General features: G+C 25.5%; 3 protein-coding genes across 3 annotated transcripts; 2 read left to right on the forward strand and 1 right to left on the reverse strand.

The window, feature by feature from the left end:
- The first annotated feature begins 468 nt into the window (after positions 1-468).
- LOC119684415 (soluble NSF attachment protein 29-like) lies at positions 469-1,912 on the forward strand. The gene is made up of 2 exons (XM_038098457.1): positions 469-986; positions 1,056-1,912. Exons 1-2 carry the CDS (start codon positions 746-748, stop codon positions 1,649-1,651), a joined length of 837 nt encoding a protein of 278 aa, XP_037954385.1. The 5' UTR covers positions 469-745; the 3' UTR covers positions 1,652-1,912.
- Positions 1,913-2,777: 865 nt separating this feature from the next.
- On the reverse strand, positions 2,778-4,392 carry LOC119684522 (hydroxysteroid dehydrogenase-like protein 2). The gene is made up of 2 exons (XM_038098581.1): positions 4,034-4,392; positions 2,778-3,976 (listed from the first exon to the last, which is right to left on the reverse strand). Exons 1-2 carry the CDS (start codon positions 4,209-4,211, stop codon positions 2,928-2,930), a joined length of 1,227 nt encoding a protein of 408 aa, XP_037954509.1. The 5' UTR covers positions 4,212-4,392; the 3' UTR covers positions 2,778-2,927.
- Positions 4,393-6,466: 2,074 nt separating this feature from the next.
- Positions 6,467-8,298, forward strand: LOC119684518 (inactive peptidyl-prolyl cis-trans isomerase shutdown-like). Its single transcript, XM_038098577.1, has 3 exons — positions 6,467-6,654; positions 6,815-7,707; positions 7,766-8,298. The coding sequence occupies exons 1-3, from the start codon at positions 6,593-6,595 to the stop codon at positions 8,137-8,139; spliced, it is 1,329 nt and encodes a 442-aa protein (XP_037954505.1). The 5' UTR covers positions 6,467-6,592; the 3' UTR covers positions 8,140-8,298.
- Positions 8,299-15,788: the final 7,490 nt, after the last annotated feature.

A 15,788-nucleotide genomic window follows, 5' to 3' on the forward strand; every position in this document is an offset into this window, starting at 1 on the left:
TAATGTGTAATTTTGTTATATTTGATAATTCTTTATTGTCATTTAGCAGTAAACTGACAACAAGAGCAGAAATGTTTAATCGCTATAATACGTTGGCTTCGGACATTCTTTCTCAGTTTTTAAAAGGGACCCATAAAACAAATGAATTTTTTAATCCTTAATCAATTTAAGCAGTTAAATATACTAATACAACGCTTGACTAAAACATAATAAATTACTTTAAATTAAAATGATTTCAAAACATTTCTTTATAAGTCGGTAGGCGATAAGTTGACATATGTGTTAAATTAATGATGTTGAAAAAAACAGTGTACTTTTCAATTGAGAAATAATTCAAGAAATATTTAGTGAAACTTGAAATAATTTAAATATTTATGATACAATTGTGAAAAAATACGCATTAATATATATTTTTAAAAAAAATCTTGCTTTTTCTACGTATATATTTGTGAAAAGATTTAATTACGTTATTGTGAATTGAACACTTTTGGTATTTGGTATTTTTGTTGCTGTCATAATATTTTTAATCATCAAAACAAAGGGGAGTATGTAGAAGAAAAATATTTTTTAGGTCGAAGCAAATATCAAAATTCATTTTAGATAAAAACAGTACTTATATCCAATTGTTTATATTAAAAAACTAAATAGAATAGAATTGAAATTTTCAATTAGTCGTACCTAAAGTGTAAACAACTACATTTGATTAAATAGTATTTTCTGGAAATACGTGTGCAATTAAATAATTATGGCTGATAATTATCTGCAGCCAGTGAATAATCACTTTGACTTAAATGGTGAAGACTTAGAGGATGTTGATGATGATATTTTTCTGAATAGTTCTCGCACTAATAGTCGAGTCTCTGGTCATAGTAGCACTGGTGTTAAAACGCGTAGTACAAATCCTTTCGAGGACCAAACGCAAATATATGCAGAAAAACGTCGTCAAATTGAAGCACGTACAATTGATTCCACACAGAAAAGTTTAGGTAAGTGAATGTTCACATTTGTATTTGTAGACCTAATGTATTAAATAATATTTATATTATTTTTTACAGGGCTTTTATATGAAACTGAAGAAGTGGGAAAGGCTACTGCTATTGAACTCGCAAAACAAAGGGAACAATTAGAGAAAACATCAAATCAGTTAGATGAAATCAATTCCACACTACGTTTTAGTCAACGTCATTTAAATGGATTAAAAAGTGTTTTTGGTGGACTGAAAAATTATTTAGCAGGAAACCGTGATCCAGCACAGTCTCCACGTTCAACTCTGTCACCTACTGGTAGTCAGGAATCAACCGCCAACACAAATACAAACAGTGGAATGCCAAGCGAGAAAGCTGCAATGTCACCAACAGAGCGTTATGATGATCATCCTATAAGTCGCATACGCAATGACTCTACTATATATCAGCAAAGAGAACAAATGCAACAACAAAGACGCAATAACCCTTTCGAAATGCAGTTGGAAGCAAATCTCGAAGAAATGTGTGGCAATTTATCACGCTTAAAATGCTTAGCTACAGACTTAGGTGGCGAAATTGAGTCACAGAATGAACTATTAGATAATATGAATTATAAAATTGAAGACGTTGATATTAAGATGACTAAGCAAAATAAAGAAATGAATAAATTGCTCGGTAAGAAGTAGAAAACAAAGATAGCGTTGCATACTAAATTCGCAATTGTTGATTTAATATTTAATTTACATTTTGTTTATAAAACACAATAATATAAATCATGGATATAAGAATCTTCACTCTCACTATAAGAAACTTAGCTTAGAACTATCATTATTAATCAATTATGAGTTATTTAATATATCAGAAAGTATTCATTATTAATATCGAAAGCTGCATGAAGTTATAACAGAAATATATAATTAATGCTGGTTGCTTTTTGTATTAAACACTACCAATAAAATTTTGATATTTTTTTTGAAGAAAATAATTGTTTTTTCAATTACGAAAATTCTGCATAGTCATTAGTAATATTATCTGTTGCGTCGAAATTTATATCAGGCAACTCTATAGTATATACGAGTATCAGATAAAGATACTTATGAGGAATATTTATTCAAGAATAATATAATTGAATAAACCAATGCTAATATGTGTTGAACATAAAAGTAAGAAAGTCGAATAAAATTAGGAAATTTGAAGTCCGTTTAAATTAAACTATCTCCATAGGGTATTTAAATATTTTCGTATGTATACTAAAATAATAACAATAAATAGAGGACGTAAAACTAGGAAAATATTTAACTCAATATTTTTGATTTTTTACTATAGACTAGTCTTCCATTTCGTGAAGATTTTTAAATCTGCTTCTAGAGTAGGGAAGCGCATATAGCTCTCTTGAAATTTTAATTAGGAATTATGTGAGCAGAGGTAAGTATGTATTATAATTTGAATAATATAAAAACAAAAATTCTTTTATATATAATATATACATATGTAAATAGAAAAACTTTTGTTTTTGTAATACAAAATAGTATGAAATCAAAGTTCTCTTATAGTTCAAGTAGCTTGCGTTTTATATGACTTCATTTTAGTTGTTTTTATTGTATTAAATTAATAGCGGTTCTGGAAATTGAAGTATTTAGAACCACAACGACATATTGTGATTGATTGGAAACAGAAAGTAGTATAGGCAACCAAATTAATTCTTAATTACTGATTTGATTATTTATTTATTTTTTTAAGCAGAATTAGCTGCATATTACTCCAAATAGATAATAAATGTGGTATTAGAATCTTTGATAATTTGTAGAAAAATTTATTATTTCTTCAACCAAATATTTTTACATAAAAAAATATTCTTCGTGTTTTTTAAAAAATGAAAACAAACACTATTTCCTAATTCCGAAGTATTATAATTGTTTGCAGAAATGTTTCCGCTGTTGATCCTGGCCGAGTTAACAGAAACTATTGTTTTGTTTTCAAAGCTTTCATTAGTTTTTCCAATTTCATGGCTTTTTGTAAATCACCAGCGATTTTAAGTTTTCCAGACATAAACGCGGGAGCTGGTTTTAATTTGCCCGCAAACATATCAAAGAAATTTTGAGATTTCATTGTTAGCGTGGCATCAGGCGTATGTTGAGGTGTACCATTGCCACAAGAACCAACACCATTCTTCAAATCTAAATACCAAGTACCTTTTTCGTCGCCCTCAATATTAAACTGATAAATAGCCTGAGTTTTTGTTACAATATCTTCTGACAAAAGTGTGCTGATTTTTTCAAACACCTGTGGTATTTTGCCTTTTGAAGAAGCAGAAGCAGGGGCATCTATTGCACCAACTTTTGATTCCTCTTCGCCATCCAAGAAGAAATCAGGCATCAGTTTATCTGCGTTAGCCGGATTACAGGCATATTGCGTCATATCTTTAACTCCTGCTTCTGCAAGTACTTCATCGTCTATTAGAAATTTACCAGTGCTAAGACGCGGTTCTTTTACAAGAACCGCATATGCAGAATCTGCCATTATTTCAGGTTTTCGTGACCATTGTGCACTTTCCGCTCCTGTTAACATTTCAATTGCAGCTGTTTGTATAGCAGTACGCGGCCAAAGCGCATTGACGGCAATGTTTTTATCCTGAAATTCCTGTGCCATACCCAACACACACATTGACATGCCATATTTAGCCATTGTGTAGGCAACGTGTGGTCCAAACCATTTTGGATTTAGATTAAGTGGTGGCGAAATATTGAGTATGTGTGCGTGATTGCTCTTTAATAAATAGGGTAAACATTCCTTTGATACAAGAAAAGTACCTCGAGTATTAATGTTATGCATCAAATCGTATCGTTTCATCTCAGTTCCAAGTGTGGGTGTTAAAGATATTGCACTAGCATTATTTACTACAATATCGATTCCACCAAATTTACTTACTGCCTCTGATACAGCAGTTCGCACTTGTGCCTCATCACGCACATCTACAATACATGGCAAAGCTTTTCCACCCGCCTTTTCAACTGAAAATTTATACATTCAATCATTTGTTTGGATCATTTTTACTAATATAAACTCACTTTCTTCAGCAGCTGTGTAAATTGTGCCGGGCAATTTAGGATGTGGTTCGGCAGTCTTAGCACAAACAACTATATTTGCTCCATCTTTAGCGCATTTTAATGCAATTGCTTTTCCTATACCTCGAGACGCGCCGGTTATGAGTAGAGTACGTCCCGCTAATTTTCCAGTATTAATCATTCTGATAATAAATATTTAATGTCCAATTTAATTTGAAGGCAGTTTTCTTAAGTACTCAAAGAACTTTATACCACGCCAAAGAGAAAGTCCAAAGTACAATATAAACATATATATCAAACAAGAGAAATCTACTTCATAATCACAAGAGCAACAACAAACGCAACAAATAAACCACAAACAAAACAAAATACAAACAAGTGTTGTGATCTAACGTCACAAAAACATATTAATGGCATGATCACAATGTAATGTAGGGTGTTCCGAACAGGGTTAGTTCGCTGTTATATATATAACATAATTTTGAATCAATATCCACATATTTTTTTTGTATTTTTAAACTAGAACAATTCGAAAAATATGTTTAGTATAATACGCTACACTGGAAAAAATTTTAGTATGTGCTGTAGATATTAAGTAGTATTTAAAAACACGAAAGTCAAAACAAATACTCCATAAACACAAAACTAAAAATAAAAAATGATGTATATTTTTGTGATTGTTAATTCACATAGAATGATACCTTTGTTCCAGTATCTTATATTACCTACATAATTATTACTTTATTAATACATACTTTATTACTCTAAATTATTGTCAAAATATATTATCTGTGAGTTAATATACACCTTTAATCTAAACAATTCAGAAAATTTTCTAAAAAGTCGTTCCAGCAGCATTATAAAATATATAATAAATTGCAAAATTTGGTGCGAAAATTTTATGGTCTGTTTGCTCAATAATAACAATTCATTATTAAATAATGTATCATTCACTGTAGACAATGAAATATGTTAAAAATATATTGATTAATATCAGTTATTCAATAGCTGAGTTAGGCTGCGGTTACGTTTACAATTTACATTTATAAGTAATCATATGTTAGTTGTTATAGTTACTAAGAACCAAAGAATACTTTTACAAGTATTTACAAGTATTCTTTGCTAAGAACTATTCGCGTGACGTGGTGTCTCTCTCGTGCGAATACTTGATTAAACAAAATATTTTGTTTGAAATTCATTCGTTCGTGTACAATCAAAGGTAGAAATAGTAAAATTGAGAAGTTTATGTTGTTTTCATGTTACTTTAATTTTATAAATGGAATAAACTCGATAGACAAATATGTAACATATATACGTCAAAACCTTCTGTTTCCTCCAGGAAATTTAGAATAAGATTTACCTCATTATTGGTCCACTTTTTGTTGCCACATTTCCGATTTTTAGCCAGCAGCTCAGACATTGTTGGACGTAAAATAAATATATAATCAAACAATTGCACAAAACAATTACAAAATCAAAAAAAACTTAACAGTTTCGCTAAATATTGCCCAGCCGACAGTAAAAAAAGTAGTATTATTCACAATAGAGTCTTGAAAACCAAATATGCAAAAGGTAATTGGTGTTGAAAATATGGTCCTGAATATTGTCTTTCAAATCAAGTGCAGAATTATAAATAAAGTAATTGTTTTTATAAAATCAAATAATTTTGCATATGCAACGATGCACAGACATCGTGAATACCCCTATAATATAAGAATGCAAACCATTGTCCTTCTAATATTCATTTTTTTTTCTTGTATTAAAATTAATTAATTTTCAGTGTTTACAATTTTTATATATTATATTCCACATAACACAACAAAAACTTAAAAAAATGGCATTTTATATAAATTAAGAGTAATGTCAATTTTTTTGAACTAGACTTAATGGTGTTGTTTTAAAGCTCTGAAGAAAAAATTAGCACTAATGTAACCGCAACATGCGACGTGTTTGTATGAAAAAAAATATGTACGAATACACTAGATAAAATTCGCATGTAATGTAACCACAGTATTAATTAAATCAGATATTGAAAATGTCTCATGCCAAAGTCGCAGGCACGACTTCATTAAAATGAAGCAGAATACTTCTCTGCATATTTATTCTCAATTTTACAGTTTTCAGTTGCAAAATAAAGTTTAAAAGTTGATTTCTACATACATTATATTATATGCAGTTTAAACACATATTCCTTGTTGCATTACAGTGAACATAGTGTAAATATTGGTTAATATGGGGCTACTTCCTGAAACATTGTTATCAATACTGTAAAAATATGTGCATTGTGTGAATAATTTATCTAAAATGGTTGATGAAACGTTGTTTTCAGAACTGCTTAAATACCTTCATTGAATATTTGATCAGCATTTGATTTACCTGTGACATTAGTTGGTAGATTATTGTAAACTGCAGTTCTATTGTGAATTGCCATAATGTAAGTCCAATTAAGCATTGCGGGCAAAGAATAGTTTAATTGCGGCTTTTTTTGTTACTTTTTGTTGTGAAGCGCATTTTAGTTGAATGTAACAAAAATATCGAAAATATTTTTATAATTTAATAAATATGGAGCTTAATAATGCAGTAGAAGAGTCATGCACTGTTTTAAAGGACCCAATATCATTAGTGTAATTTGTTTAAAGAAAATTTATGTAAAAAAATCTAAAAATTTTATGTACATGTGTATAGTATAACTGTATACCGATACCGAATTTCTAATAACTTTGTTATTTTCAAAAAGTATTTATAATTAATTAAACTAAAGCTGTGTTTTGTTTGTTCTTACAGTCAACTATTGAGTGATGGCGCTAATTTCGAAATTAGCACAAATGCGGATGAGTACGAAAATAATATGTTCGATGAGCTCAACATTGGCTCTGACGATGAGAATGAAGATAGCGAAACTATAATATCTCAGTTTCCATCGCCTTGGACACAACCGTTTGCGGAACTTAAACAAGATATGGTAAAAATATCAGATGATATTCATAAGAAAATAACTGCTGTTGGTTGTAAGGAAAAAGGTTTAGTTCCGGACAACGCACGTGTATGTATAAAATACAATGCTTATTGGGAAGGTGACAGTGTCCCATTCGATTCTTCCTTTTTACGTGGAGCTAAATTCACTTTTTATACCGGTCAATGTGAAGTCCTGTCAGGTTTGGAAAAAGCTGTTCAATCTATGTATCAAGGCGAGAGCGCCACATTCATCATACACTACAATTTATTATTCCATGAAATGGGTTGCCCACCACGTGTTAAGCCAAAAGCTGATGGTCTCTTCATTATAGACGTAATTTCCTTTGATTTGATAGGAAATCTTACTGCAGATATGAGTATTAAACCCGAAGATCGTAATAAATATACTATAGTTGTCGAAAAAGTAAAAGATATACATTTAAGAGGTTTAGATTTCTTTAAACAACAAATGTACAGAAATGCCATATCTGCGTTTCAACGTGCTGCCAACGTACTAAGCTATTGTAGCTTACAGAATGAAGATGAGGAACGTGGTCAGAAGTTATTTTTGATTAAATTGTATACAAATTTAGCGGTATGTTTCAATAAAGTTGGTGATCCAAAGAAAGCTTGTATAATGTGCAGGGAAGTACGTAATTTAGACAAACAGAAACCGTCGTGCAAAATTCTATTTCAAGAAGGCAAAGCCCTGCGTATGCTCGGTAAGTAACGATATAAAATTACTAAAAACGGCTATAACAAATAAATATTTTTTAATAGGTGAATATGAAAGAGCTCGTAATATTTTGGCAAAGTCACTTCTCCTAGAACCTATGAATCCCGAAATCAATGCTGAATTAAAATTACTTAATGAGCAATATGAGCAGTGGCAACATCAAGAAAAAAATATTTGGACAAAAGCACTAGGAATGCAGTTAAAGGAGAAGTCTAAAAACGACGTTGAAACTACTAATAGAGATCAATGGGAAGAAATAATAAAAAATTTCAAAACTAAATCTAACTTAAATGACTTTAAGTTACCAACCTATTTGTCAAATGATGATATGACTTTGATCAATGAACTCGCTGAGCAGTTTGAGTTAAAAGTCCGTGTTTCTACTTTGAATAATACACGCACTTTGTCGCGCAAATAATATTTGAAGTGAAATAAATTACATTTGCTTTATAACGATTTTGTATTGTTAGTATACTAATGCTTGTAAATGTTTATCTTTGCTTGTAAATGTATATGTAAATAAATTATATAAGTACATATATTAAATATATAGAATACCACAGAATTTTAGTAGTGATAAAAAATGCCAGTAGTAGTTGGTAACTAATTCATGAGTATGTTTTATATAGTTTAATAGAGAGATCATTGTTAAATTCTCATATAAAGGTCTAAAGCTAATGACATATTTATTAAGAACTATAACTGTGTATTAATATAGATATAGAAGAAAAAAAAATATGTCAAGTATATACACATTATACCAACTATTTTCAGAACTTAAAAATAATCAATCAAAAAATTCAATATATTGGCATTTTGAATATCTGTAAATGACTTATTTATAAAAGGTATATTAATATAAACTATTTGAAGTATATAGTTATATATATATATTCTTTTTTTAAACTAAATTAGTACACCAAAAATATGCTTTAATTTTAATAAACTAACTCTATACTTTCAAGTTTGTTACGAGTATTAAAATCTATAAATTGCCATAAATACTTTGTAAAAGTTAATGCAAATAAAATGTTAAAAGTATATGAAAATTCTTTATATGTAATTATGGATTTATTTAGACATAAGTTTATATACTTCCGTTTATGTTGTAATCAATTTTGAAGTTATGAGTATTTAAATATGTACTAGTAAGATACCAATTCCAAGAGATGCAGCTCAGCATGTTTCTAAGAAGAGATTGCATAATTTGAAGGTACGTTAGCTGGTTTTTGAAAAAATTAAGATACAAATACCCATGTTTTGAGCTAGGAAACTACTGTTTTAAAAAAATGAGCAATGTTTGTAGTGCCTACAATTACAATATCAAGCAAACACTTGAAGAAGATAAACTTCAAGCAAAATGTTCTAGCGAGTGCCGAGCAATGAGAGTGCCGAGTTTTAGTATTCCATCCGATTGCCAGATCTACACGTTACAAAATGACCTATCAGTAGAGGCGAGGTAGACTTCTTAATCCGTGGCTTCTTCCTATCCTCATTGATTTAATCTGTTCTGTTTGAAAAGCTAGTATAAAAGACACTAAATGAAGACCCAAATCAAATGTAATTATTGTTCTAAGAAATTACATATCACCTCTGCTCAACTCATCGATTAGGCAGATGTCAAAAATGTCGTTATTATCCGGAAAATGTTTCAAATTAATCGATGAATACTTCGATATTTCATTCAAAAATGTATCACATTTTGTTCCAAATTTTATATCCTATGATCACACCTGCTACTTACCTAATAGTCGGTTTTTTTTGTCATATATTTTATAATGATTAATTGGCGAAATGGGAAGCAGAAAAATTTGTTCGATGAACACTATAATGATCCGTTAGTCAGAAGAAAAGTTAAAGGTTGAATTGCTAGGCGATTATTCTGGTCAAGTCCGTAGCAAGAATTTTATATATTAAATGATGCTTTCAGATTTTTCAGTAATAACAAACATTAATAATAAAAATACATATGTTAAAATGTAGTTTCTATATTCACTTTTTGGAGACTTCAGCAAATCAGGCCCCACCTTTAGCTAAGTGCCTGATCCTGCTCACTCTTTTTCCAAAGCTTTTAAGAAAATAAGATAAAAGTTTATATTCCTAACAAAACATAAAAATAAAATATTTTTTGTTCAAACGAAAAATATTTATTTACTGCTTTATGTCCTTATACATTTTCATATACATTTGAGTGAAATTAAAATTTTTTATAATGAATTTACTTTTTTTGTGATTTATTTTTCTTAAGCGTTGACATTTTTACAATTAAAAAATTTTGTTTTGACAATTTAACATTATAATTGTTCTTATATAATATATCTGCATCAGAAACTATAATAAAATAATTTTTAAGTTTATATGTATGTTTATACATATACATTTACAGATATATAACTATATTTATATATTTTCTTTGTTAAACACAGTAATAAATGATTTGGTAACATAAAGCTTAAATTTAATTCTACAAATAAATTCTTTACATATTTTTATATGTTAATTTTAAATTAAAATTATTCATATCAAATATTTTTTTATGGTTTTTTGTTTTGTTTTGCGCTTAAATTTAGAAAATTAACTAATTCACATATATGCAAATGAAACTCTTTTTCTTTATAGTTCTTTAATTTTTTGATTATTTCTATTCTGATATAAGGTCTCTTTAAATTTTTCTTATACATATTTAAATATTTTCATTTAAATTATATATTTTATAAACTCTTATTTTTGCTTTTATTTAACATTAATATATTATTTGTGTTAATGTGCATTACATATATTTTAACTAGACATATTTGTTTTATATTATTTATATTATTGTTTAATATCTATTTTACTGCGAAATTTGATTTAATTCTTATATTAGTTAAATATAGTCTATTATAACTTAAATATTTTTATATTAAAAAGAAGCTTATATTTGGCACTTAAAATAACCCGAAAACTAAGTTAAATATAAAAAACAATTTTTAAAAAATAAACAATAAGGATTTCTATAAAAATCAAAGTTTAAAATATTCTTCGATTTAACATTGACATATTCCATGGTATGTTAATAAAACTTTTATTATTTAAATCGTTTGATTATATGTTTTAATATTAAAATTATATTTTTACATTTATATGACCTTCTTTTATATACAATTTAATCTAATTATATATATATATTTATATTTATTTCATATATATATTTATTATTTACTTGTTATATGTATATTATTTTAAAAACATATTTATCGCGTTTTCTATATTATTTTTTACTTTATTTAAGTTAATATGTTTTACCTAATTCATTATTTTAATTGAAGTTATAAATTTTTTGCATAATTTAACTTTTTGATTATATGTAACTCATTTGTTTATATACTTTTTTCAACTAATTTCTGTTACTAGGCAGGATGATAACATTAAAACAATACTTGGATATGTTGACCTGTGTTATTATTGTTAGGGGGTGTGACACCGCGATCGTCGAGTCTATTGTGCCCCGACGTTATTGATTGAATAATATAAAATTATTTTAGAAAATAATATTTTTATAATATTAAAAAAAAATTTGAGAATCAATTGATTTGAAATATTTTAATCTATTTTGTTCATTTCATAGATCTAAATAATTTTTTTCAAATACAATTTCATAGTAAGGGATAGTTTTTATATTTCATAAGTTATCAAAATTATTTTTCCAATGTTTGTATGATTTATGAATAATATACATATATTTTAGTAGCTCATCTGCCGGTAGTGACCGCAAAGGTATTAACATTTATAAAAGTACAGTAAAGAACATATAATAATATTAAAAAAAAAAACAAGAATTTAAAACAATTTAGTAAATTATAAGTATATGTTTAGTAGTATTTTTATTGAATACTTAAAATTATTATATACAAATTTAAAAGTCTAACTAAAACTGTTAGTTAAGAAATAATAAAGCACTCCTGATCTGAACAGATCCGAGAAACACTGTTCAAGTTTTTCAATTACTAAAAGTAGTATAAGGGGATATCTATATTTACGATTTGTTTTATTTAGACTGCCAGTTATTGTGGATTTAATGAGAGGGAATGAGTAAGAATGTGTAAGAATGGTGGGATTTGAGATAAAGGAAACTAACATAAGGATGATTTAATTGGGTTTTGGGGAAGTTTTTTTAAACTCAAACATAAACATTTAAATTAGATAATATATCAGATTCTTTGATAACTACATTGAATATAGTCAAAGTAATATTATAAATTGTATATATTTTGGGATTACGTTGTATATTTCTCCTTATAAAAAAAACGTCAAACAATCCATCAAAATTTTTAAAATATATATTATATAAATGGTTTTGATTAAATATAATTTTTTATTTATATATATATTAATGTATTTAATACATATTACTATTAAAATGAACAGTAATAATACTGATATTATTTTATTATTTATTTTATATTAATTAATTATATTTGTATATTACTGTAGTATTTAAATTATTTTGATTTTCATTTTTTGATATCTTTATTTAATATATGATAAAATGAATTTATTATTTGTTTATTAAAAAATATTATTTCTCTCTATATTTGTGTTTGAATAATTTTTAAATGCATTATATATCTATACTTTATTTCAAATTATCAATTGAGAATTTTTTTAACATCTATTATTTGTTGAAGGTGGGTGTAGTTTGTTATGCATTTTACATACATATTTTTAGGATATGAAATGTTTTTAAAAATGTATAATAATATTACCTTTTAAATTTGTAACTATATCGATTTAGTTTTTAAATTTTATTGTTTAAATTATTATTTTTTTAATAGTAAATAATTTTATATATTAGTTATAACATTAGTTTAAATGAATAAATTTTGTGAATAAAATAAAAGCTTACAAATATGTTTTTATTTTTATATTTTCATTTATATAGTTCTCCATATAAATATATCCTACGTTTCGAAATTTATTTGACTTTTTCGTCAGGGCGGAGTATTATTATTTATACTGAAATCTGTTCATAAACTTAGTTTTAAATAAACAATAAATTAACTACTATTCAATATATAAACAATATACAATAATGATTGTACCATCAAGGTTGTATAAAACCAAAAAAAAAATTAATTTAATGTTAATTTTAATTAAACTCAACAAACTTTATATCTATTAATAAAAAGGGGTTAATAGTATATTATTATTTCTCTATCAGAAGTGGTATAATACTTTGCCCTGATAACGTAGTCAAATAATTTTTGAAACGCTAGCAATGTTTGTATATAAAATAAATACATATATAAAATAAATTAAAAATTAAAAATTTATAAATAAAAAGTTGAAAAAATGTTTGTATATAAAATAAATACATATATGAAATAAATTAAAAATTAAAAACTAATAAATAAAAAGATGAAAAAAAATTTTTCAGTAAGATATTTTTATTTAAATTGATTTTTTGACTTTCCTCATTAAAAAATAAATTTAAAACTAAAACTGCTTACAATATAAATACTTACAAATATGAATTTTATTTTTAAAATTTTAAAAATTCAAATTAATATATTCTATACATATTAAAGAATTTCCTGAACATAAACAGATAAAAAGTTACAAAATAAATTTTGTTGAGATTATAAATATTAAAATAAAAAATTTTTATAATATTAATTTTATTACTGTTATTATTATTATTATTACTATTAATATTATATTTTTCTATTCCTAGAGTTTCAGTTTATAATGCACTGAATTGACTTAATACATACATATATACATGTACGTATATTTTATTTTATTCTATGCTGTACAAATTACTAATATGTCATTTCTTATAGTGGTTTTATATAATTTTCAGTACTTAGTTATATTTTATATACTTATTATCTAACATCAAGTCTAAGATTTTATATTAATAACATTTAATAATAAAATCAACAACATTTTACATTTTAAATTAAAATAATTCTTTACGGTTTCTAATATTTGGTTTGATTAATTCTTTATTTGTTTTTTTTTTCACATAACACATAATATACAACATTTTATGTTTCTTTTTTATTGATAAATTTTTTGTCTTTTTTTATATATTTACTTATGCTAATATATTTTTTAACAGCCATTTTATAATATAACACACATATTTTATTGTTACTTAATTATTAACAGGTACAGGCTAATACTTCAGGTAAAGCTCAAATGTTATATAAAAAAATATTATATGAATTAAAGATTAATTAAATAATATGTAGAGGATAAAAAATTTAATTAAATTAATATATTAATGAAAATTTTTTATTTAATTTTTAAATAAACTAATACAAAAATATATTAAATGATCCTAATGAAGTTTTCAGACAAATGAAAAATATTTAGATATGCATATGGAACGTTTCATGAGTTCCACCGGTCTATAAATATTATATATTTTTCTAAGAGTATTTTCATATAATTAAAAATAAAAATTAAAAATTATAATATTTTTAATTATATTAAATTCATCATATTAATATGTGTTTTAGTATTAACTATTTTAAATAAAATTATACAAAATATATCAACCTTATATTTTCATGTTTAACGATATTATTTTTTAATCAATTTTTATTATACAATAAAATTATTTTTTTTTTGTTATATTTTTATTATATTTGATATTTATTTATTTTTTAAACAGATTATAAACTTATTATTAAGTTATTGTTTTTTAATCATTTCAATTATACAATAAAATTTTATTTTTTGTTATTTTTATATTATATTATATACTTGATTATTTTTTAAATAGTTTATAAACTTATTAAATTTTAAGTATTTATTATACTTATTATTAAACTTATTTTGTCTTTTATTATATTATTTTAAAAAATGTTTATTAAATATTTATTTATATGTTCTCAAAAAATGTATAGACCGATGTATTATGTATTAGATCGATGGTGCTAATAGTTCGGAGACTATCAATTGGAAAACCTTTGTGTAGAGCAGGGCTGTCCTGACTAGACAAATGCGCGGGCCAATGTAAATCATTGAATAGGTTGGAGAGCCGCAGAAATAAATACATACGTAAATGCATGCCATAGTAAACATATTTTATTTTTAATATATTTGGGATATAATGAAAATAAAATAATGTGATGTTACTAAAATATAACAAAGAAAAATTTTCCCAATTGTGGTAGATTAGAAACATGTCGCGAGCCGCACATATATTAGCCACGGGCCACATGACGCCTGCTGGCCGTGCTTTGGACAGCTGTGGTGTAGAGGATCTCCTAAACAATATAAGGTAAAACTAAACTAATATTAAAAAGTATATAAGTAAAGTTGGGTTAGGTTTACGTATATCGGAAGGGTTAATTGTAAAACAAATATTTTCTATATTTTATATATATAGAAAACTGTTTGCAATAATAATTATATTATATAAAATTATAAATTGGATTAATAAAAAATAACATTTGATATTATTTTAATTTTGTTTTTGTAGCACAACATTTAGGTACAATATTTAATAGTGTTCACACAAATTTAAAATCTACTAGGTGAGACTATATACTAATAAACGTATAATATTATAAACAAAACTACACATTTTGAAAAGTTTAATAACATTAATTAATTTTGTTATAATAAGTACACACAACAGAAATTCATTCTTTTATTTAACTTAATTTCTGTCTAAAATTTTTTAATTAAATTTATTCAAATTATTATTAATTTAAATGAAATATCACAATATTTTTCATTTTATTCATATATTTGGCTTAAAAACATTAAATGTAATATATACGTGTATATACTCATATACACACTAACTACAAATACAACATACAAACATATATAAACTCTATAGCATATAAACGTATATAAATATTTTTAATGTATTTTATATATATAACTAAGTACATAGGTAATTTCGTTATATTACTAAGTGTTTTGAGGCAACACACATACAATAACTTTCTATAACACTAATAACATCATTTCCTTATATAAATTGTTTATATAGTTTTATATATTTTACTTATCTTCCCTTTGTGTTTCTTAGATATAAACACATATAATAATGTTTTTGTTTTT

Source organism: Teleopsis dalmanni, chromosome 2 (assembly GCF_002237135.1).
Source record: "Teleopsis dalmanni isolate 2A chromosome 2, ASM223713v2, whole genome shotgun sequence".
In the NCBI taxonomy this organism is placed as follows: domain Eukaryota; kingdom Metazoa; phylum Arthropoda; class Insecta; order Diptera; family Diopsidae; genus Teleopsis; species Teleopsis dalmanni.

Coding starts and splice junctions, on each gene's coding strand:
- LOC119684415 (XM_038098457.1), top strand. CDS start 746: ATGGCTGATAATTATCTGCAGCCAGTGAATAATCACTTTGACTTAAAT. Junction 987..1,055: donor TTCCACACAGAAAAGTTTAG/GTAAGTGAATGT, acceptor TATTTTTTACAG/GGCTTTTATATGAAACTGAA.
- LOC119684522 (XM_038098581.1), bottom strand. CDS start 4,211: ATGATTAATACTGGAAAATTAGCGGGACGTACTCTACTCATAACCGGC. Junction 3,977..4,033: donor TTACACAGCTGCTGAAGAAA/GTGAGTTTATAT, acceptor ATAAATTTTCAG/TTGAAAAGGCGGGTGGAAAA.
- LOC119684518 (XM_038098577.1), top strand. CDS start 6,593: ATGGAGCTTAATAATGCAGTAGAAGAGTCATGCACTGTTTTAAAGGAC. Junction 6,655..6,814: donor AAGGACCCAATATCATTAGT/GTAATTTGTTTA, acceptor TTGTTCTTACAG/TCAACTATTGAGTGATGGCG. Junction 7,708..7,765: donor CAAAGCCCTGCGTATGCTCG/GTAAGTAACGAT, acceptor ATTTTTTAATAG/GTGAATATGAAAGAGCTCGT.